The 22717-nt window shown below is 40.5% G+C and overlaps 1 protein-coding gene across 3 annotated transcripts in view; it reads left to right on the forward strand.

Annotated features, from left to right (window-relative positions):
• The window catches only part of PEX5L (peroxisomal biogenesis factor 5 like), a 193663-nt gene that overhangs the window by 160671 nt on the left and 10275 nt on the right, over window positions 1-22717 (forward strand). For all 3 annotated transcript variants that reach the window (XM_072618406.1, XM_072618407.1, XM_072618408.1), the window contains 6 exons: window positions 7126-7242; window positions 8782-8925; window positions 13402-13472; window positions 16263-16460; window positions 19181-19346; window positions 20063-20220. In XM_072618406.1, coding sequence (XP_072474507.1) covers window positions 7126-7242; window positions 8782-8925; window positions 13402-13472; window positions 16263-16460; window positions 19181-19346; window positions 20063-20220 — 854 coding nt within the window. The remainder of the gene's footprint in view (window positions 1-7125; window positions 7243-8781; window positions 8926-13401; window positions 13473-16262; window positions 16461-19180; window positions 19347-20062; window positions 20221-22717) is intronic.

Genomic DNA, 22717 nt, shown 5'->3' on the forward strand with positions numbered 1-22717 from the left:
GAGTTTGTCATGCTGACCTCCCTTTGAATATTATAATCCTAATGGATTTGCATGTCTCCACTTCCATTCTTTAATTTCTGAGTCAGAGAATGTGATCAATGAATAAGAGGAAAATGCTTCCAAAAGGTAAAATACTGACAAATTATTTTTAGAACTTTCATCCTTATTCTCTGTGCCTTGATTTCCTTAGTACTTGAATTCTGCAGGCATGGCTCTAGAGAATTTTATTTTCTGCTTTGTCCTCTAAAGAATGAGGGAAAATAACTAAGGTATTTCCAGGAAAATTCTCTAAAAGCATGTATGATCCAGCTGTGATGGTCCATGCCTGTATTCGCTACTACTAGCAAAGTAAAGTGTGGATTGCTTGAGCTCAGGAGTTCTGAACTAAAGGGAATTAAATCTATCAGTTGTCTACACTAAGTTCAGTAGCGATACAGTGAGCCCCAAGAGCAGAAGACACACAGGCTCTCTAAGGAGGGGCAAACTAGCCCATGTCAGACTCTAAGTAAGCCAGAGCTTCTGTGTCCATCTGCAGTCGGATCAGACCCATGAGTGTTCCCGGTACAAAATACGAAAACCCAAGCTCAAAAAAAAACTAACATTGGGCTAAATGGCAGCTAAGGTCACTCTTCATATCTCCAAGCTCATTCCTGATTTCTCATGGTTTAATTATCTTAATCAATGTATCATACGAAAAAAGATGCAAATCCATTTCCAAAATAGCATAGCAAAATAGTTGATAGAAACTAATAAAGTCACATACTGTGATCCAGTTAGAATACAGGCTTAAATCAGGAAATCCATCTTAATTGCAAAGAGAGAGTTGAAAGTCTCTTGAAAATGGTGTTTGCAACAATAAGTAGTACAGGAACTCATCTGTACAAAGGAAAAACTTGAGAGGTAATGTAGTGTAGTAGAAAGACTGCTTAATATGGAGACAAGGAGTGGGTTCAAATCCTGTCACTTACACTTCCTGACTCTGGCGTTGGTCAAGTCACTTCATCTCTCTGAGCCTCAGTTTCCTCATCTGTAAATTAGAAATGATAATACCTGCACTAACTGATTTTGAGACTCAAATAAAAAAAGCATTCTGCAAACTTCAAAGTCCTATGTAAATGCGAGATATCATTAAGTGTCACAAATCCATCTCAAAATATGCTTTAGCTTTTTGCCAACACAAGCAGCCAAAGAGCTGTATTTCCTTCTTATACCCAAAGTATCACCACATTAAATGGCTTACTCAAGATCTCTGGGGATGAAAGAGCCAGGAATAGTTCAGACCATGAATAAGCAGTTGCTCATACAGGCATGCTAGGAGGCAGCATGAGAAACCTTCAGCCTCAAGTACCTCTGCTGCCCATTGGTCCCTCAACCTAGAATCTGAGAGTGTACCTTCTCCCCTCAAATTCTTTTTTCTTCCAGGCATCAGGGACACCATGAGGGCATCCTTGAGTGCTGAAATGCAAAAACTTGACTTGTCTTGCCCACTTCCCCTGAGCCTCCCAGAACTGCTAGGGAAACCAAACCACTGCAGAATGAGATTTTTATATAAATGTGATCTCCCACTCCAGTTTTGTTACTGGCATATTTCTTTCTCTGTGTGTCTTTCAATCATGTTTTTCATTCTCTCTCTCTCTCTCTCTCTCTCTCTCTCTCTCTCTCTCTCTCTCTCTCTCTCTCTCTCTCACACACACACACACACACACACACACACACACACACATACGCTGGTACATAAGGAAACAGGAAATGCAACTAAGCAGCAGAAATGAAGAGAATGAAGAGTTCTTTCTTAGATGTATTTTAATCAGACTTAATAACCACCACCCAAAAAAGTCCAAATTCTCCTTCGAGACAGAGACCTTATCTACAAATAGCAAGTGTTCCCAGTGGTTAGATCATAGGATTTAAAGCTAGAAAGGACTTTACAGCACAATGTAAAGAAGCAAGCAGTGGATTTGGAATCAGATGATCTGGGGTTGAATCCCACCTTTCCCAACTAATGGCTGTGTGCCTTTAGGTAATCCATATAACTTCTCTGGGCCCTGGTGTCTTCATCAGTAAAATGAGGGGGATTGGTCTCTAAACTTCCAATACCAAAGCTATGATCCTCTAGACCTCATTTTGCAGATAAGGAGGTGAAACCCCAGAGAATTGCAGTAACTTGACCAAAGTCACACAGGCAATTAAAATAACTAACTATGTGGTAGTGAGGGGACCTGATGGTACAAAGAAAAGAATATTGTATTTGAAATTAGAGGATCTAGATTCAAATCCACCTATAACATTTACTACCTGGATGATTTTAGGTAAATTAACTTCTCAAGGCCTCACTTTCTTCATCTGTAGAAGGAAGGTGTTTAGCTGGATGAACTCGGAGGTTCCTTCCAATTCCATATCTATGATCTTGTACTAGTTTGCCTTAAATGGCTTTGCCTTGCATATGACCTGACTTTTGGGGAGCTATATAATAACAATTAACAATTATTATAATAATAATATCTTATATAGCTCTTAAAAGCTTGTACAGCAAATATACATGACTTCCTTTGATCCTCACAACTATAAACCTGGGATAAGTACTGCTGACATTATTATCTCCATTTTGCAAGTTAAGGAACTGAAACTCAGAAAGATTCAGTGAATTTTCCAGGGTCACACAGCTAATAAATCAGAGGCAAGATATAAACAAGGTGACTTGGGAATCCAAACCCAGCTCTTATTCCACCATAGCAAACTGTCTCTCAAGGGTGGTTTTCCAACACAACAAAGATGGCTGCGTTGGCGAGGGACAAATCAACCCAAATCAACCAGGCACAATCAGAAAAACATGCCAAAGATTAATACAATTTTTGTGCTCTCATCTTTAAATTCAACCCTCTTTTAATCTGGGGATCTGATAAAATGATCCAAGGCATCCAGTGACCACAGACCATAAAACAGAAAGGAGAACCCTGGCACAATGAATAGGCACTGGTTAAACACTGGCTCTCAAACAATGTAGTGAGATGTTCCACAGTTCGTGTTTGTGCCCACTACTGCCCTCCTATTTTTTTTGTTTTATTACAAGAGGAATTGGGATGAGCAGATGATGGATAAAATTCATCATCACCAACAATGCACATTTATTAAATACTTACTGAATGCAAAGCTTTTGTTACTTAGTTGTTTGTTCCAATATTTATTAGAACAAGGAAAGGTTTCAAGAAGGAGACGAGATTTGAACTAAGGAAGGGGATGGCTTAGGTCAATGGAGGAGCAGAATGAGGCAGTTAGCAGGAACAAATTTAAAGTTAACTAATGAAAGTGTTTGTCTCTTAATAAGTTTCTAAAAAATTGAACTATTTGTCCCCTATAGAGAAAATGTCAAAGAGACCTATGAGGTTTCTTAGAACAACCAAAAAGAATCAATAAATAACTCCTTTCAGTCATGTCTGGAATTTTTTTTAAAAAATATTCAAATATGCTCAGCTTTCTCTGAAATTGACTAAAAATAGAAGTGTGTGCTGATTGGGCCCCCATGAATGGAGTCTAGATTCCAAAACAGGATTGAAATTGATTGCAGTAAGAGTAAGCAGCTGTAATTAGATGAAAGCTGTGCAACGAACTTTAATTAGTGAAAGGTAGCTCACTTTAAGAGCTAAAAGTAAATACTGATGGGGCTGATTCATGGAGCAGCTTGACAGCCTGCCTCAGGTAAGCCTCCAGTATGCTCTCCAGGTTACTTTGGAGAGGCAACTGCTCTTGTTTTCAGCAGATGTAAAAGTGAACATGTCCTCTCTTGGGCCTGTATGTACACCAGACTATGAATCCTTCAAAGAGAGCTCCCATCCTGAAGGGGTCTGACTTGCTGTAAGTAAGAAAGCATCTCGCAGCTGAAAGGCAACTATCTTAGAATGTGAGCTACTTGAAATTAACCAGCAGCCGCCTCTTCAAAGTCAGTAAATATTGCAAAATCCATTGATGGACTTTTGGAGCTTCTGGTGCATTTTTATTTTAGCAGACAAGAAAAGATGCTCCATTTGGTTCTATGACTTTGTGTGTGTATGTGGGGGTGGGAGGGTGTTAATGTAGTATCAAAAATGCCCAATTCTACCTATTTTTTCTGATTTTTCCTCATTTCATAGTTTAAGTTTCAGAGACAGAGTACTAACTCTAAATGTTCTCCAAATAACATCAAAGCTCTGTACTGTGAGGCAAGGGAGTTTTTTCATTGTTTTTTAGATTTGATTCAATCAGTCCTGCAACAGGCATTTACACAGCGCTAACTCTCCCAAGCACTGGGGATTGACAGTTAAAAAAATGGTCCCTATCCTCAAGGAGCTTACATTTTAATGAGGAAACAGCATTCAAATCAATAGGTTCCTATAAAATAGCTACAGAGTAAATGGAAAGTGATCTCAGACAATACATTATTTTGAGGATCTCTTGGGGATCTATGAACATCTCCAGACCTGTTATTTTTTATATTTTATTTCTCCCCAATTACAAGTTAAAATAATTTCTTAACATTTGTTGTGGGGTTTTTTTTTTTAAGATTTGAGTTCTAAATTCTATCCCTCCCTTCTTATCCTCTTCTATGAGATAGTAAGGAATCTGATATAGGTTATACATGTGCAGTCTTATGAAACATTTCCACATTAGTTATTTTGTACAAGAAGACTTGAAAAAGAAAGGAAGGAAGAAAAAAGGAAGGGAGAGAGGAAAGGAAGGAAGGAAGGAAGGAAGGAAGGAAGGAAGGAAGGAAGGAAGGAAGGAAGGAAGGAAGGAAGGAAGGAAGGAAGGAAGGAAGAAGGGAAGGAAATCCTTCAGTCTGTATTCAAACAATATCAGTTCTTTCTCTGGAGGCAGAGAACATGCTTTATCGTAAGTCCTTTGGGATTCAAACTTCGATTATTACAATAAACTCTTCCCAGATTAGAACTAAGGGGAGGCATTGGGAGTTTTGTTCCAGAGTGCTGAAGTCTGGGGGGGCCTGGACAGCACTGAGGTCTATTAAGCATTTGTAAATTATATATATATATACACACATATTTATATTTTTTAGTACCAGAAATACAAAGAAAAAACGAGTATTCCCTGCTCTCAAGGAGCTTTTATTCATGGGGAGAAAATAAGTAATTAAATAAATATATGCAAAACGTGTAAAATGGCTACCAGGTAAGTTCTGCAGGGCAGAGAGGGCACCAGCCACTGAGAATATCAGGGAGGGTGTATATAGAAGGTATTTGCAGTAACAATTACGTTAAAATCGGAATAAACAGAAAGGTACCAGATGGTTGACTTCACCCGCCCCTCCCCCAGCCCAGCCATTCTGCCCCAGCTGGACAATTTCCTGCTCCCTCTCCCAGCTGTGGCCTCCCTAGCTACAAGACTTGGGTATCCAGGAATCTCTCCTCCCTTCCCCACAGGACGTTGTGCCTTAACTCTGCAGTCTCTCTTCTCCTGCCTCACACTTAACGGAACTTGTTTTTTTAAGTTGATTTTAAGGAGCTTTTCATGCTGTTTGCCTTAAGGGCCAGTATCCTAGCAATAGTTTTGATTCTTCCTTCTACATGAAAAGGATTGTTAGCCCTGCAGGCTGCCAGTGAGTGGAGGTTCTCACTGCAAAGTAGGATGTTGTATGGCTAATGGGGGACTGAGGGCAGGACCTGCAAGTGGCCTAGAGCAAAGCACATATGTTTCCCTGGACAGTTTTATAGAAATTAAATCAGATTAAAATGAGTATCAAGGCAAAGTGCTGCCCAAGAATGGGATGAAGGAAAGACAGAAGCAGAAGCAAAGCACAATCCTACTGACTTTGCCTTGGTGGTGGCAAAGGGATACAGTTGATAAGCAGCTGGCATATATTTAAATCACAGAGTTGTCAGGAACTTTGGGCCAATCTATCAACCAATTCAGGAATCCTTTCTTTTTCTTTGTTTTAGTACTAACTAACAATTGTTTGGTATTGATTTTCCTCCCTTTGCTAAGTTACTTGGGACCTTGGATCAAGGCAATTAGATCTAGGGACAGTTTGGGGTATGGGGTCCCTTTCCAAAACTCCACCTAGAGCTAACATCTAAGACCTCCCTCTACCACTGAAAGGCTACCTGAGTTCAAGGCCTTCCTTTCCACTTCATGGCCATGAAACTCCATGCTGGTCATTTACTTTCATTAAGTCTTAATTCCTATACACGTAAAATGGAGGAGTTGGACTATATGGTCTCTAATACCCCTGCCAGCTCTAAAAATCTGTTCCCATGCTCCTCTAGGCCAGCAACTGTTCAACAGCTGCCTTTCTTGCTCCCCAGAAATAAGATTCCATGGAATCCTTGACCTTTGAGTAGTGGATCACTTCCTATTAATTAAAATGGACATTAGAAGTCAAATATAATAGCCATCCAGTTGGACTTAGAATCAGAAGGACTTAGATTTGAATCCTGCTTCTCTGATACCAGTATGACCAAGGACAAGTCCCTAAGTCTCTTTGAGATTCCATTTCTTTGTCCATAAAACTCAATAATACCAATTTCACAGGATTATTGTAATGATCAAAATGAGATGATATGCATAAAGTGCTTTGAAAAGCTTAAGGCATTATGTAAATGCTAAATATTATTATTACTATTACCACTGATAACAACAATAGTAATAGAAGCAGCCATCATGTTAACAACCCACCAGGATGCTCCTCTATCTTGGGAACAATGCAAGTAGCCTCAGTGGAGCATCCTGCCCAGCTCCAGGATGACAATTCAACTTTGTTCAACAAGTTTGCAATTTTTATCTCAACAAACTCTTATAAAGCACCTCTTCCATGTCAAGTACTGTGCTAGAGACTGAGAAGACAAAAACAAAATGAAAAGAGCGCATGGCCTCTATTAGGGGGAAAATAACACATACCTAGAAAATTTAGTACAAAATGAAGCAATTTCTAGGGAAAGGCACAGATCAAATAGTAAGGGCAGTATGTTAACAGAATTGGACACAATCAGGGCACAGTGAAAGGGGCGGATGGAGGGACACACAATCTCAGAAGAGATGTGCCTGACAAGGATGGGTTAAAGGAAAAACATTTGCTGGTAAATCAACAACCTATTCCAGTAACTCCTTAAATATGTCTCTATCTTCTCTATCTCCTAGTCAGACACAGAGTTTTGGGATAAGATGCAAGCAGAATGGGAAGAAATGGCTCGAAGAAACTGGATATCTGAGAACCAAGAAGCCCAAAATCAAGTGACAATTTCAGCTAGTGAGAAGGTAACTTCCTTGTTTCTCATCCTTTATAGTACACATCAATTCAATTCAATAAGCATATCTTAAGCACCAGGCTTTGTACTGACACCCACGACAAAACCAGCATAGATTTTGCTTTAAGAAGCTAGGCATTCTAGTGGGAAATGCAGCCTGAATATGTGTCCTTAAACCGTAAATTGAAGGGAGTGTGATGGGGATCAGAAAAGCCTTCTAAAAAGATGTCACATGTCAGTGCCCTAAGCTATCACCATTATTTTGGAGAAAAGTCTAGAGTTAAACAGGAAACCAGCATAGGAAGTTGAGCTAAAGGAAATGCTGTTGTTGTTGTGACTGTTGTTTTCTTGGAAAAGCCCACAAAAAGCATTCCCACTCATGATGAAAGCCCTCACCAGAATTCACCTTGTTTGTTTCATTTCTGTTTGACTGACAGACACTAGGGCAGCCAAAGTATGACCAGCCTGTCTTCTGGCTGATCTCTGAGCCCTGAGTTCCTTTTCAGTCTTGCTTATCAGACAATAAAGATAGCTCCACAGTCCTTTTGTCCTCATTCCCCAAGCCCCATCAGTCAGGCAGGCCCTGCCTGCAAGATAGTGTGCTGGTGGCTCCCGGAAGGAGAGTTACTTAGGAAAAGGGATGGTTGGGAATGGGAGGCAAGTGACGTAGGGACTGCATTCCTCAATTTGACCTTGTGTAGGTCGCAGAGATGATCTTGTCAAAGTGTTCTGTCTGTGCCTTAAAAAAAAATTAAAAGACAAAGGGGAATCCTCAGAAATTATTCCCTTAATAGGAACTCCCAGGAAACAAATTAATAAAGCAGACAGTCAACCAAACCACCCATGAATTCCTAGGTCTGTAGTTAATGTTTTAAAAACAGAACCAAAAACTTTGGATCCAAATTTTTTTAAAGTGTCCACCATGTTACCTATCCTCTGGAAAAAGTGTAAGCATATTTTGATATTGCAGTGAAGTCATAATATCTTTAGCATGAGCAGTTCATCCTAAAGTGCCTTTGAAGCCTGTAATGTTTTCAGGAATCTTAGCAGTGGACCTAACCAATGTTCTGAAGTCCTCCTCTGGTGTTTTGATTATTTCCTGGACCCCAGTATCTAATAGAGTTCCTGACACAGAGCAGGCACTTATGAAATGTTAGCTGATTATTTGATAAGTAGCACAATTCTTGGACTGCTCCTCTGTTAACTCCTCACTCTTGCAATGTGTCTAGGCCACCTTCTTTTCTGGCCCAATTTACATATACTTGATGAAGCCTTTCATGGTAATTTTTACATACAGAACATTACTGGTACATACACCTGCCATGCCTCTCTCCATTGCCCTTTTAGCCAGATGTAGTTTTAAGTTTTCTGAGTGAAATGTTCCATAATTCTTAGCCACACATCATCAAAGGGGTAAAATAAATTCTTAAAAGATAGACTTCTTCAGGAGTAGTTTAGCATCATTGAAAGAGTCATGCAGAGAATTAAGGTCTCTTCTCAGACTAGATGAATGAATAAATCATTTACTTCTTTCTTCTGTGTGTCACAGGGGTACTACTTTCACACAGAAAATCCTTTCAAAGACTGGCCTGGAGCTTTTGAAGAAGGATTGAAAAGACTGAAGGAAGGGGACTTACCTGTCACTATACTGTTCATGGAGGCAGCTATCCTTCAGGACCCTGGGGATGCTGAGGTATCTCCTCTCCTATCCAGAGAAAAGCTGTAGGCAATGTAGCTATTGTAGAGTGGCTAGAGATCTAGCATTGGAATCAAAGAGCCCAAGGTTCAAGTCCCATCTTTTACATGTACTGGTCCACAGTGAACTTTGACAATTCACTTAAACTTTCACTGACCCAGGTCACTCTCTAAGACTATCAGTTGCAAAGTAGGTATTGATCTTCAGTGATAGAGGGAAATTCTGCCTCCAGAATTCCTTGCACTAATGAAATTACAGGTCCAGAGGAAGGAAGGAAGGAAGGAAGGAAGGAAGGAAGGAAGGAAGGAAGGAAGGAAGGAAGGAAGGAAGGAAAGAAGGAAGGAAGGAAGGAAGGGAGGGAGGGAGGGAGGGAGGGAGAGAAGGAAGGAGGGAGGGAGAGAAGGAAGGAGGGAGGGAGAGAGGAAGGAAGGAGGGAGGAAGAAGGGAAGGGAAGAAAGGGAAGGAAAGAAAGGGAATAAAGGAGGGAAGAAGGAACTGAGGGTGAGAATGCTGAAGGGCAGGTGCTACTCTCAGAAGAGTGGATTGCCGTCATGAAGATCTTTGATGCATTGAGCTTTTTAAGGCACAAAGGCAGAAATTTCTTTTAAGTCAGGGTAAAGTTGTATTAGGAAATACGATGGAAAAATCCAAATTGCCAACCTAGCAGACTAGCCTCAGCTCCCAGGCTATAGGATGAACTTTTTATATGGAGGATAATAGATCTAGTGTAGGAAGCGACTTTGGTCATTGTTGAGACAAACTCCCTCATTTTGCAAATGAAGAAACTGAGACCTAATGAGAAGTGACTTGCTCAGGGTCACACAGGTAGTAAGTAACAGAAGTGTGGTTGGACCCTGATCTGACTCCCAAGAGAGGGTCCCCTGCTGTAGCGTCTGCAGCTTCGCAGGGTTGTGGCTTTTTGTGCCTTTAAGGTCAGGGGTGTTTCTCAGTGTGCTATGATAAATAAGAGAAATACCCAACTGCACAGAATACTCCTACAAACATTTAGAGAGCCATGCAAGGGGCAGAAAGCGCTAGCACAAGAGCTGCTAAGTTCGGTTGTGTTGAAATTGATTAAAAAGAAAGAGCGATCACAAGTGAACGGCCCTCAGTCCTGGCCATTCCATGGAGGCAGAAAGAACCAAGAACTTCTTGTAGAAGGTAGAATTGAAAGTCTGAAGGAAATGGAAAATGCTTTAAATCATTCTATTGGCTGCATTCTTATAAAAGGGCAGCATTTCATCAGGGATCAAAGGTAAGGTCTCAAAGGAGTGCCTTTTGCCAAGGACCCAGTTGGTAGTGAAGGAGTTGATAGGGAAGGGTACTAGGGTGGCCCTATGATTTTATTAATGTGGGGGATTTCTGGTATGGAAACTCCTTCCACAAATGCAGATTAGTCATTTATCTTCTTGTTTTCTTAGAAAACTTCCTAGATCGCTAAGGACTGAAAGTGATTCATGGAAGGTCACTGAGTCAGTCATAGGAAGGTCTTGAACCTCTGTTTTTCCAGCCTCCAATACCCACTTGCTATCCCTAATGGACAGTGACTGTGCCTTTATTCTGACTTCACATACACACACCCCAAAAAGCTAAATAATGAAATTGAGGACTAAAGTATCTGAGCAGAGGGGGTTATTGTCTGAGCCAAAGTCCTTATAGATAATGCAAAGTTGATAGCCCTTGAAGACCTTAAAACTGGAATGATAAATAGCATCTGGCATTTCTTTGCCGCTCTTTAAGGTTTATGAAACCCTTTACATACATTATCTCATTCAATCCTAACCAGAACCCTGTGAGGTAGGTGCTATTATTGTTCTCATTTTATAGGAGAGCAAACTGAGGCAAACAAGGGTTAAGTGACATGCCCAAAGTCATTTAGTGATACAGTGAATATCTGGTGTAAAAATACAGCCCAATGTAGACTCGTCTAACACTGTATTCGTTAGACTATACTACATTTCCAAGAAACTGGTGAGGTCACTTAGCCTAACCCCTGCATTTTATATATAAGGAAATTGAAGGTCAGAGAGATGAAGGGACCTTCCTAAGTGCAGGGTCAGAAGAGAACTGAGGTTTCTCAATTTCATGCCCAATGCTCTGTCCATCAGGTATATAATAGGGCACAACGGAAAGAAAGCTGGCTCTGGGATCAGAAGCTCTAAGTCCAAACTCTATCTCTGCCACTTACTTTGGGCGAGCCATCTGTAAAATGAGGGGCTAAGGTCCCTGCTAGCTCTAAATTTCTGATCCCAAGAAAGCCAATTTTCAAGGGAGCCATGTGACATAGACATATCCCAAGCCTTGCACAATGCACTAAAGAAAGGAAGAGGGTCACACATCCATCTTAACTTAAGAGGCTTTCCAAATGCATTTGTACCATGAAGCCAAAATGGAAGCAGATGTAAAGGCTGTTTATAAAGGAAGGACAAGGGGGAATTACAGACAGGCTAGATGGGAGACTGGTGAAGGAAAAAAACGCTCTTCAGCAGTTTTTATTCACAATGCTCAAGCCCATCTGGCATATACAATAAATAACCTGTGAGGGAAAGGAAGATAAAGTTGTAATTACACGTCAGTGGGAATCTAAGTGTTTTCCCCTTGGTTTTGTTGGGAGAGATGTTTATCAGTCTGTTCTTGGGCCAATACGGAGGAAAACCACTGCAAAAAAAAAAAATCTTACTGTCACTCAGAAGGTTTTGCTATTACTGTTGGTGGAGTCTGTGTCCTTTAGTGGCCTTGACTCCCAAATGTCTCATTTCAGGTACTTCTCCTATACGCTTGCTAGCACCTAACTGAAGTTTTCAGAAATGCAAAGACAGTTTGAATTTCTGGGAGGTTATAATGACCAGAATGAGAGTCAGGAGGCCTGAAGAGGAGGCTGCTTCTATAATACTATATGATGACCTTGGGCAAGTCATTTTACATTTCTAGGCCTTGGCTACCTCATGTGAAAAGGGAGAGATCCAACTTCGATGATTTTTGAATCCTAGATATTGGAGTTAAAGGACCTGTTCCTTATAAGCTCCTTGAGGCATCGCTGGCACTTAGTAAGTGCTTAATAAATGCTTATTAACTTGTTGACTTGACTTCCAGGGAGTAACTATGGCCAAGTCATTTCCTCTCACTGAGCTTCAGTTTCATGATCCATAAAAGGAGATTTGACAATCTCTCTAAGATCCGTTCTCACTCTAAATCCTCTCCCTGGGATTGCATTCATTTCTATGATTCTATAGTCAAGAGGATGTATGAGAGGCAGTGAGGTGAAGTCAACCTTTGACATTTACTAGCTGTGTGAGCTCGGCAAACTCACAACCTCCCAGTGGCCCAGGCAACACTCTTAGACTACATACATACACACCCACATATACGTATATATATATTACATATATATATACACGCAAATATACATACATTTATACATACATGTGTGTATAGGTTAAATTGCCAATATGCATTAATGAGTTTAGTTCCATACTAAGAACTCCGTGCCCTGATAAAATTATTCTGTCACGTCTGAATCTTCCTGATGCCATTTGGGGTTTTCTTGTCAAAGATACTAGAGTGATTTGCCATTTTTTCTCCAGCTCATTTTATAGATGCCAAAACTAAGGCAAACAAGATCAAGTGTCTTGCCCAGGGCCACATGACATAGCTAGTAAGTGTCTGAGGTCACATTTGAACTCATGTCTTCCTGACTCCAGGTCCAGTGCCCACCTAGTTGCCCTGATAAAATCCTAAGTCTGGACTAAAAAGAAAAATATGTGTGTGTGTGTTTTTAGGAAATGTATGAGTATGTATATATAACACATATGTAAATATACATTTTTATAATGATATGTTATATTGTTATATAATGGAATATGTATCTATATCTTCCAGTGCGTATCTAAGGCTCTGCCTTCCCTTGAGTTTAGCCCTTCTTTAACCAAAGAAGGCATCTGTAAATTCCTTCCTGGCACACAACTCAGTAGTGTTTGAAGAGAGACTGGGATGGCACTTAGACAGTGTGGTCCAGAAGAAAAAGTACTCAGAAGCTTCTGCCTGAACAGAACCTCCTCCATCCTAGCTCTGAAATCAAAGGTCCTGGGTGCAAATCTTCCCTCAGATTCTTCCTCAATGTATGTCTTTGGGCAATTCACTCAATAGTCCCAGTTTCCATTCTTTGTCTCCAAACTAGGCTGGTAGCACTACTTAACTGCTGAGGTCCCTAGGGAACCTGTGACATGGAGGGCATTCTTGCAGTGGGTTAAATGTCAGACTGGCTGATTTTCTGGGTCCCTGCCAACTCCAAGATTCCATGAATCTCCGCCACAGGATAATTTAAAGAAATGGATATGACCTCTCTCACTTATTGCTGGAATATCCTCAGCAACCCGTAGCCCTGAGGACAGAGTGAACCAGCACTCACACCCCTGGAGGGCTGGTTTCCTCTGGGTCCCCACGCCACATTGACGTCAGGTTTTGTTTTCACAGGCCTGGCAGTTTCTGGGGGTAACTCAAGCAGAGAACGAAAATGAGCAAGCTGCTATCGTCGCCCTCCAGAGGTAGATGAAGCTAAGTGTAAATCCAGGGACACCGCAGGCTCTCGCTAATGGATTCTTCCTGTTTCTCTTCGATTTGTTTCAAGTGTTCTTTAATTATATTTTTTTTACTAGAGAGTAGAAATACCGCTTACACCTAACACCCAAAAGCTAGATCAAAAATAGTGTCCTGTTCCTGTCTCTGTGGGAAATAGCAACATTTCTATACCCTACGAAGACCTTTCCCTCAAAACAGGTTCAGTGTGATGACAGCCTAAGGGACCCAAGAGAGAAAATGTGCCCTTGTCTCTCAGTTCCCATCTTCCAGAATCTCTAAAGAAGAAAGCTGGTTTTGGAGTTCAGGAACCTGGATTCAAATCCCACCACTGATGATCGCTTACTGTGTGGCTTTGGATGAGTTACTTAACCTACCTGAGCCTCCATTTCCCCATTTGTAAAAAGAAGGTCTAAGACCAGATGGCCTCTGAGGTCCCTTCTAGCTCTGTGCCTGCGATACTGTGTAATCATGTGTGTGTCCAGGACTGTGGTTTCATGGGTAGAAAGAACATCTGGTGTGGAGATTCCCTGGATCAGTGAAGGTTAGAAATTGGTCTATAACTTCAAAACCTAGGATCATAGATTTAGAGCTAGAAGAAACTTTGCAGGTCATCTGGTATAACCCTTTCATGTAACAAGACCCAGGTAAGGCAAGTGAATTCCTCCAAGGTCAAATATCCAGTATGTGTCAGAGATAGGACATGAACCCAGGTCTTTCTGATTCTGAAGCCAATTCATTCATTATTCTATACTGTCACTCATATACACATACTATATACATTGTAAGGGGTAGTGGAAATTGTAGTCTGTATGCATGTATGATTTGCACTTAACTCTATTTATTCCTTCCTGAATGCTAGCTCCTTTTGGTCTTTTCTGATCTGATTTTTAGGAATTTAGAAGTATAATTATCTCATCTATAAATACAGTATTTATGGTAAGATGGCAAATTTGCCTTATGCTATTTACAGCCCTCTTCCTAATGCATTTATCTTTCATCATAAACCCCCAGACTGAATCCCCTAATTAGGTTATCTACGCATTCGATTAGGTTAGTTATCTACACAGCCAAAGCAATGTATCCCCAAATCCGCTAATGATTTAGCTTAATATGATCTGCCTGCCCAGTGCCTAGCACACAACCATCCTCCACCCTGGGAACCAACAAATGTTTGTAGCTGTTGATGCTGATAATATCCAGAAACAAAGAATTTGTCCAGAAACAAAAATTCTTACTTTTGTATCATGGTGCCATTACGTAGCCATGGATTGTTTGGTCATAGCACCAAGGCTGAAGTAAATGTCCTGTGAAGATGATTTGTATGCTTTCTAGCTTCCAGATGGTCAGGATTGTCCTAGAGAGCGATCAGACATAGTCCTCCATATATTGGTGGGCCTATTATAGATAAAAAGCAAACTGGACAGAGACCTGGCCTTGGAGTCAGGAAGCCCAGGGTTCAAGTCACTCTTCTGACACCTGCTGTCTGTGGAGTCCTAGGAAAATCAGTTAACCTCCCCTTACTGCCAGGTAACTCTCTGAGGCTATGGAAGTTGCCAATCAGGTGCTGATCTGCATTGGAAAAGCAGTTTCCTTGCTAAGAATTCCATAAATTAATAAAATTCTAATGTTGGTTAAAAAAGAGAGAAAAGAGGAACACCAGTGACTTGACATTCCTACCAACTTTAATTAGTCATCTAGCATGATGGGAATTTCCCAGCCTCCCTCGCAGAAACTGTCCAGGAATAGATATAAGCTTGTATTTCTATTTGGTTAGATGTATGTTTAGATTCTGTGTGACAGGGTACTAATTTGAATGGTGATATTCCTTTCCTCACACAGAAACTAAAGTATGACAGTGGGGGAAGGGCCATGCTCCAACCCAACTCACTCCCAATTTTTAAAACTTTTTTAAGATTGCATGAGGTTAGCTGTGTGACCCTGGGAAAGTCACTTAACCGTGATTGCCACACACACACGCACACACACACACACGCACACGCACACACACACACACACACACACACACAAAAGATTAGTGTGAGGCAAACCAACCTGGAATTAAGAAGGTTATAGTTTAAGTGTACTTTTAAAAAACCTAAGAAAAGTCATAATTTCCATATAGGTAAATAGTATATCTGGTTTGTAGGATGATATAATCATCGTTATCATCATCGTAGCTAGCATTTCTATGTCACTCTAAGGTTTGCAAAGCACTTTACATGTGTTCTCGCATTTGATCGTATGACGGAAGTGCTATTATTATTCCCATTTTATAGATGAGGAAACTGAAGATGAAGGAAGTAAGTGACTTGCCCAGGGTGATACAGGAGCAAGTAATTGAGATAGGCTTCGAACTCAGGTTTTACTGACTCTAAGTACAGTGCCCTAGCCATTATGCTCGCTTATCTCTAGAGCTAGAGGGAATCCCAGAGGCTAGCTAGTCCGCTCTTCTCTCTCCATTCTACCAATGAGGAAACAGAGGCTCAGGATGGACGTGGGGGTTGGAGAAGAAAATTGGAAGGGAAGTAGGTATCAAGGGACTTGTCCAAGGTCAGACAGACAGTAAGCATCAGATCCTCTGACTCAAGAGCCAGGGCTCTTTCTCCTATACCGCTCCCCACTCACAATTCCTCCAAAGGCTTGTCAAACTTAGTTGTACAATTCAGATTGGTTAACAAAGCCAGTATATTATCAGAAGAATTGCTAGACTCTTATCTGTTAAAAATGATAAAATAACTTTCTTTGTCTTTTCTCAGGTGCTTAGAATTACAACCCAACAACCTGAAGGCTCTAATGGCCTTGGCTGTGAGTTACACCAATACCGGTCATCAACAAGATGCTTGCAGTTCTCTGAAGAATTGGATTAAGCAAAATCCTAAATATAAATACTTGGTGAAGAACAAAAAGGCGTCTCCAGGTCCAACCCGAAGGATGTCTAAGTCGCCAGTTGATAGGTATCCTATTCAGTGTTTTACCTAATTACTAAGTGCCTGCAGTCAATCAACAAACATTTCTTAATTGTCTGCTCCAATGACCCAACTGAAACAATCCCTGACCTCCAGGTGCTTACATTCTATCAGTAAAACAAGATCTCCATGTACAGGCAGATACAAAATTGTCACAAGGTGATAGAAGAGGGGTAGTAGGAGCTAGGGGAAAGGGGAGAGCCAGAAAGGTTTCGTGTAGAAGGTTGCATGTGAGCTGAGTTAAGGTTTCCCACTTGACTGCTCCAAAATGGGTTTTAGTAAAGTTTCCTTCCAGAAAAGCATCTTCTAAGTTAAAAAAGCAAATGATAAGATACCATTGGATTGGAACTCAGCCTTTCTAAACATGATCCCGGTTCTGGGTATCTTAAGTGGCTGCCTATTGCTGCTATGATGACATACAAACTCCCCAGCTTGCTGTCTCAGGCTCCAAACAATATGGCTCCAGCCTTCCTTGCCAGACCTTTCACATTATTTCTCCTTTATGTTTCAGCCAAACTGGTCTGGTCTATGGTCCATCTTCTGCCACCGTGTCTTTACATAGGCTGTGTCCCATCCCTGCATGCACTTCTGCCTCCATTTCTTAGGATCTTTCATTTCCAAGATCCACTCAGGTGCCACCTCCAAGTTAGTGATCGCTCTCTCCTCAAATCATCTTGCATTTACCTCCAGATCATAGACTATGATAAGTCACAGCTGCAGAGCTGGAAGGGCCTTAGAGACTATCTCTAGTACAATCCTCTTATTTTATATATAAGGAACCTGAAGAGCAGACAGGTAAATGACTTACCTAAAGTCACATAGCTAGTAAGTAACAGAAGCAAGATCTGGAACCTGGTTCTTCTCTCTCCAAATCCAGGGCTCTGCTTAGCTGTGCTCATCCTCACTAGAATATAAGCTCCTCAAGGGCAGGAACTTTTATTATTTTCCCTGTATCCCCAGCCCCTATCACAGTGCCCAACACACAACAGATACTTAATAAATACTAACTGGGTGAAATTGCATTGAATCAAAGTTTTTAAAACATGATTCACAACGAACAATCTCAAAAGACATCTGTGTGCCTACCATATTTTAAACCAAAATCTTTGATATTTTAGCTTGTCTAAAGCAAAATATAATTAATATCAACACCTCAGCTTTTACATGGACGATGAGTTAAATTGTGGCAAAATCCGAAATGATCTCCCTGAGGAACCTCAGCTTTTTTAGAGATAAATCATTCACAAAATCCAAAATGCTGCTGGGAGAATGGGGAAACTTGGTGCTAAAAATCCTGCAAATTCCTTCTCATGGTTTTAAATAAAGTCATCATAAAGATGTCATCTTTGGAGCTTTATCTTAGTGAAACAAAATGTCTGAGTGAAAATGAGCACATATTTTGTAATGTTCAAGGGTATCAATAGCAAGGGTTTACATATCATGCTTTAAAAAAAGAAGGAAGATTGCTTGGAGTCCAAAATCCAAAAAAAATATCTTTTCTTTGAAGGCCATCCTGTGTACAGATGAAAATTCCCCCTATGCATTTTCATTTACTCCTCCAGAGTGACCTTTTCCCCCACTGTAATCTAACCTAGGCAGATGCTGAAGAATTACCCAGGAGTCTAAGTGGATTTGTGGTTTGAGGAAATTGATTCACAAATGTGAATGAAAGCCCTAGACCCCATTTTCTTGAAACACAAATTGAATTCCAACTTAACTGACTAAATTCTGCATGCCATCCACTCATTTTCTTGGAGAGAAGTCTACTGCTTTTTTGATCTTATCTCCAGAAGGTCAAATTCTGAGATCTAATGCAAGTGGTCTCTTTGAGTACAATCTAGAATCTTTTAAAGAAAACTTAGCAGCACAAACTACTTTCTGAATTCCACTTGTTAAGGGGATTTAGAATTTAATGAAGCCAATTTTCCTACTGTTTCCGCAACATTGAGATAAATCCCCAAGCTTCTGATTTTTTTAATGTCATTCTTGTTTTATTTTATGCGTTGGAAGGAAGACGGACTGGTTATCAGTAGTGAGGTGTTGTCATGGACAGGAGAATGCTCTACTGGTTCTCTTGCAAGATCAGAAGAAAATGAGAATAAGGAAGCAATAGTCTTAGTTGACCCTGCCTTGCTCAGACTACAACTGTAGTATCTCGTTGTTCTGGGCATCACATTTAAAGAAAGGCACTGATAAACTGAAAAGAGTTTAATGGAGGGCAACCAACATGGTAAAGCTCTCCAAGCCCCTGACATGGGAGGATCAGTTGAATGAAATGGGTATTTTTAAACTTGGTCTGAATTTAGTCTGATATTGATAACTGTCTTCAAGTATATGAAGGATTGTTTTGTGTGTGATTACCCATCTCCTTGACCCTAGAGGGCAGAACCAGGAGTGGTACAAAGAGCTAAATTTAGGCTTGGTGCTAAGAAAAACTTCCTAATGAGCAGAGCTGTCCAAAAGCAGACTGAAATGTTCAGTTCTTGGATTGTGAAGCTTATCACCACCTCCTAAAAAAACTGGGCAGTTTTGTGGATCTGATGTAGGCAGAAGACCTTTCCTTGTGACTGATAATAGCACCTGATGTTTATATACTGGCCTAAAGTTTGTCAAGCACTTTACAAACATTACCTCATTGGCTGGGGACAGTGTGGGATGAGGAAGAATATTCTGAAGGCCCCTATGATTTGTGTTTAACTCCCCTCCAGTTCAGTCCTAGAAGGAGTTAAGGAGCTGTACCTGGAAGCTGCCCACCAGAATGGAGAGATGATCGACCCTGACCTGCAGACCGGCCTGGGGGTGCTATTCCACCTGAGTGGAGAATTCAGTCGAGCAATAGATGCATTTAACGCTGCCTTAACAGTTCGGCCAGAGGCAAGTGCAACTCATTTATTGGATCTCCCACTTCCCCACCCCCAAGACAGGGACTGTTTCACTTTTGTCTTTGTATCCCCAGTACCTAGAGTAGTGAGTGGTGCATAGTAGGTACTAAATAAATACCACTTAGCTGATTTGTACCCCAGTTCCTGGCATGTCATAGTTGCTTAATAAATGCTGGTTGATAGATTTGTAATCCCAGTTCCTGGCACATAGTAGGTGCTTACTAAATGTTATTGATGGATTTGCAGCTCTAGTTCCTAGCACATAGTAGATAATTAAGATGAATTGAATTAATGAAATTGCATTACAGTAATTAAAGTTTCCCAGGCCATACTCCTTCCACACACATATTTAACAGTTTAAGATGGTCAGTATTTATGAGGTATTACTTTGGCTGTTAATATTTTATACCCTAAAAAAAAAGAGGGAGAAAAGGAATGTTTTAATGCATAAAATGGAAACGTTAATTGAAAGAAATTCCCAGTGAAATGCAGATTTTGCATGTCAAATTATGGACACTGGCTAATAAATGGAAGCAGGTTCACAAAATTTTCCTTAATCCCATTGTGTCATATCATCATAGTTCATGACAACTAGTCCTAGAAAAACTTTTATGAATCTTCGTTATTCTAAGGGGAAAATATTTAAAAATGGTTTCCTCCATCATTCTGACTTATACCAAAATTAGAAATATCTCACTTTGTTGTTAGGATTATTCATTATGGAACCGCCTTGGTGCCACATTGGCCAATGGAGACCGCAGTGAGGAAGCAGTTGAAGCCTATACTCGAGCTCTGGAAATCCAGCCTGGCTTTATCCGGTCCAGATACAATTTGGGAATTAGCTGCATTAACCTGGGAGCTTACAGGTAACTCATGGAAACAAACAATGTTAAAAGCTAAATCTAATGCTCATCCTCCCTGCCAACTGGGGCAAAACAACTCCCAGTGTAGCGGCCTAGAGGATACCCAAGATAATCATCTACATAGTGTAAGATTATAGTATCTACTTAAAGACTAAAAACTTCTAATTTTATATATTTTGTAATTGATACACACATGCACACACACACACACACACTCCCCACCCTGCAACCCCTGACAGATAATATGGTTCAGGATTACAATATGGAAGGGGCTAGAGGTTTGTAGGCTATTCCAAAACACAATCCCTACATATCATGAATGCTTTCTTAAAGAAGATAGTAGGAAAGCACTGCACATGAATAAGACTGAACAGCATCTTAAAATGTGGGCATTGTTTCAGACTCATCTGTTTGCATCTAGGCAGGCTATTGATTTGTTAGAGCAAAGGTTAAGATCCCCAACCAATTAGATGGATGAAGATAAGAGGAACACAAAGCATGTGAATAAAGCAACTCCATCTCAAATCATTTAAACAAGATGTTGACTTTGAAAAATGAGTAATGGACCAGAGCTAGGACATTGTCTTTGATGATTATGATTTCTTAAAGAGGTTTAACTGATGCAAAACAATTGCCCCAACAAAGAAGCTACTTGTCTGTTTCCTCTTAGCAACCCTTTATGATTATAAGTTACAGATGAATATGAGTTTTCTACTATCATCTGTTGAATTTGAATTTCCACACCAAGTTCTTTACCAAGGAAGTTGCAAATCTGGACCCAAAAACATACATGTGTATGTATGGTTATATGACAGAGAGAGAGAGAGAGAGGGAGAGAGAGAGAGCATGATGTAGTGAATAGAGAGGTAGTCTCATATCATAGATATGAATTCTACTTCTACCTACTGACTGTGTGACCCTGAACAAGTCACTTTACCATTTAACTACCCAATTCTCTAAGACTATATATTTCATAGCAAGTGCCAGATAGATAGATAGACAGACAGACCAGACAGACAGACAGACAGATAGATAGATAGATAGATAATATTTAAGTCTAAAGGTTGATACCATGGGCTGCTAGACAGACTGGTAAATGGAAAAAGAACTAAGAAGTTATAGTATTATTGCTTGCTCTTAAAAACTTATTTCTAAAAACTGCTTGTGCTTTTTGTCCAGATTTTTTTCCAGTATCGTAACTACAGACCTCTCTCTATCTCCCTGGAGATATTATTCAATAAATTTTTAGTGTCACAGAGGAGTTTATAGTCATGTCTATCTCTTCATGACTGAATCTGGGGTTTCCTTGGCCAAGATGGAGTGGTTTGTCACTTCCTTTTCCAGTTCATTTTGTAGATGAGGAAACTGAGGCAAGCAGGGTTAAATGACTTGCCCAGGGTCACACAACTACTAAGTGTCTGAGGCCAGATTTGAACTCAGGAAGCTGAGTCTGCTTGCCTCCATACCCGACACTGTACCCATTATGCCACGTAGATGCCCTGGAGGAGTAGGAGAATGGGGGAAATGAAGGAAATATATTTAAGAAATAGAGTTTTTCAGAGTTTTGTCTTCTCTAAGGGGAAAAAATCCTGCCCACAAGTTTAGTCAAGCAGATATCCCCAAAGAATATGTCCAACACGTAAGATCATATAGCTATAATTAGAAGAAACCTCAGACACCATCTAGTCCAACCCACCCATTTTACACATGAGGGAGCAAGAGTTCAAGGAGGTTGTTACTTGACCAAAGTTATACATGCATTAAGAGTTGGAGGTAGAATTTGAATTTAGATCCTCTGAGTATGTGAAATTGTCTCTGCTTTTTAAAATACAAGAGCCCCCAAAGTGTTGCTGTGTTCATCCTTTGTTGCCAAAGAAGACCATGCCATCAGAGGAATGATGACATGACTTGCGCTTGACTTTGTTTTGAGTGAGGGAGGGCTGTGCTAGATCACCAGCCTCACTTCTCCTCCAGAGCCATCTGGATCCAGTGACCAGATATTCATCAGGATGACTGGAGATGACCCAGGATGCAATAGGAGACCTTGGGCCCTTTAGGCCAAAGTCTATTCAGGAGCTCACTTAGAGTGAGGTAATGCCCACTCAGTGAATAGGCCTCTTTAAGAAGTAGCCAGGAGATGGCCCCTTTACTGGTGCATAGAAAAAAATGACATAGAAGTACTCCATGCTAGGGACACATGGGAAGCAAAGGGAATCACCACTTAAGAAACATGAATTGAACTGAAGCAGGATTTTCCTAAGCATTGATAAGCATCTCAACAAGTCTTTTTTGATAGTAATTGTTGTGTGGGTCCACTACTGCTTCTCATTCCTGTCCAAAGGTAGTCCACACGTTGCTTCTACTGTAAGTGTCACCTACAATGACAGACAGGGAGTGGATGTACCTAAGACCTTAGATATGCATAGCTCTGGCAAATTGCTCCAGCATTCCTTGATTCATGGATTAGCATTAGCCCTTCCCATGGAGGTACAGCAGCCCA

Source organism: Notamacropus eugenii, chromosome 6 (assembly GCF_028372415.1).
Source record: "Notamacropus eugenii isolate mMacEug1 chromosome 6, mMacEug1.pri_v2, whole genome shotgun sequence".
Taxonomy (NCBI): domain Eukaryota; kingdom Metazoa; phylum Chordata; class Mammalia; order Diprotodontia; family Macropodidae; genus Notamacropus; species Notamacropus eugenii.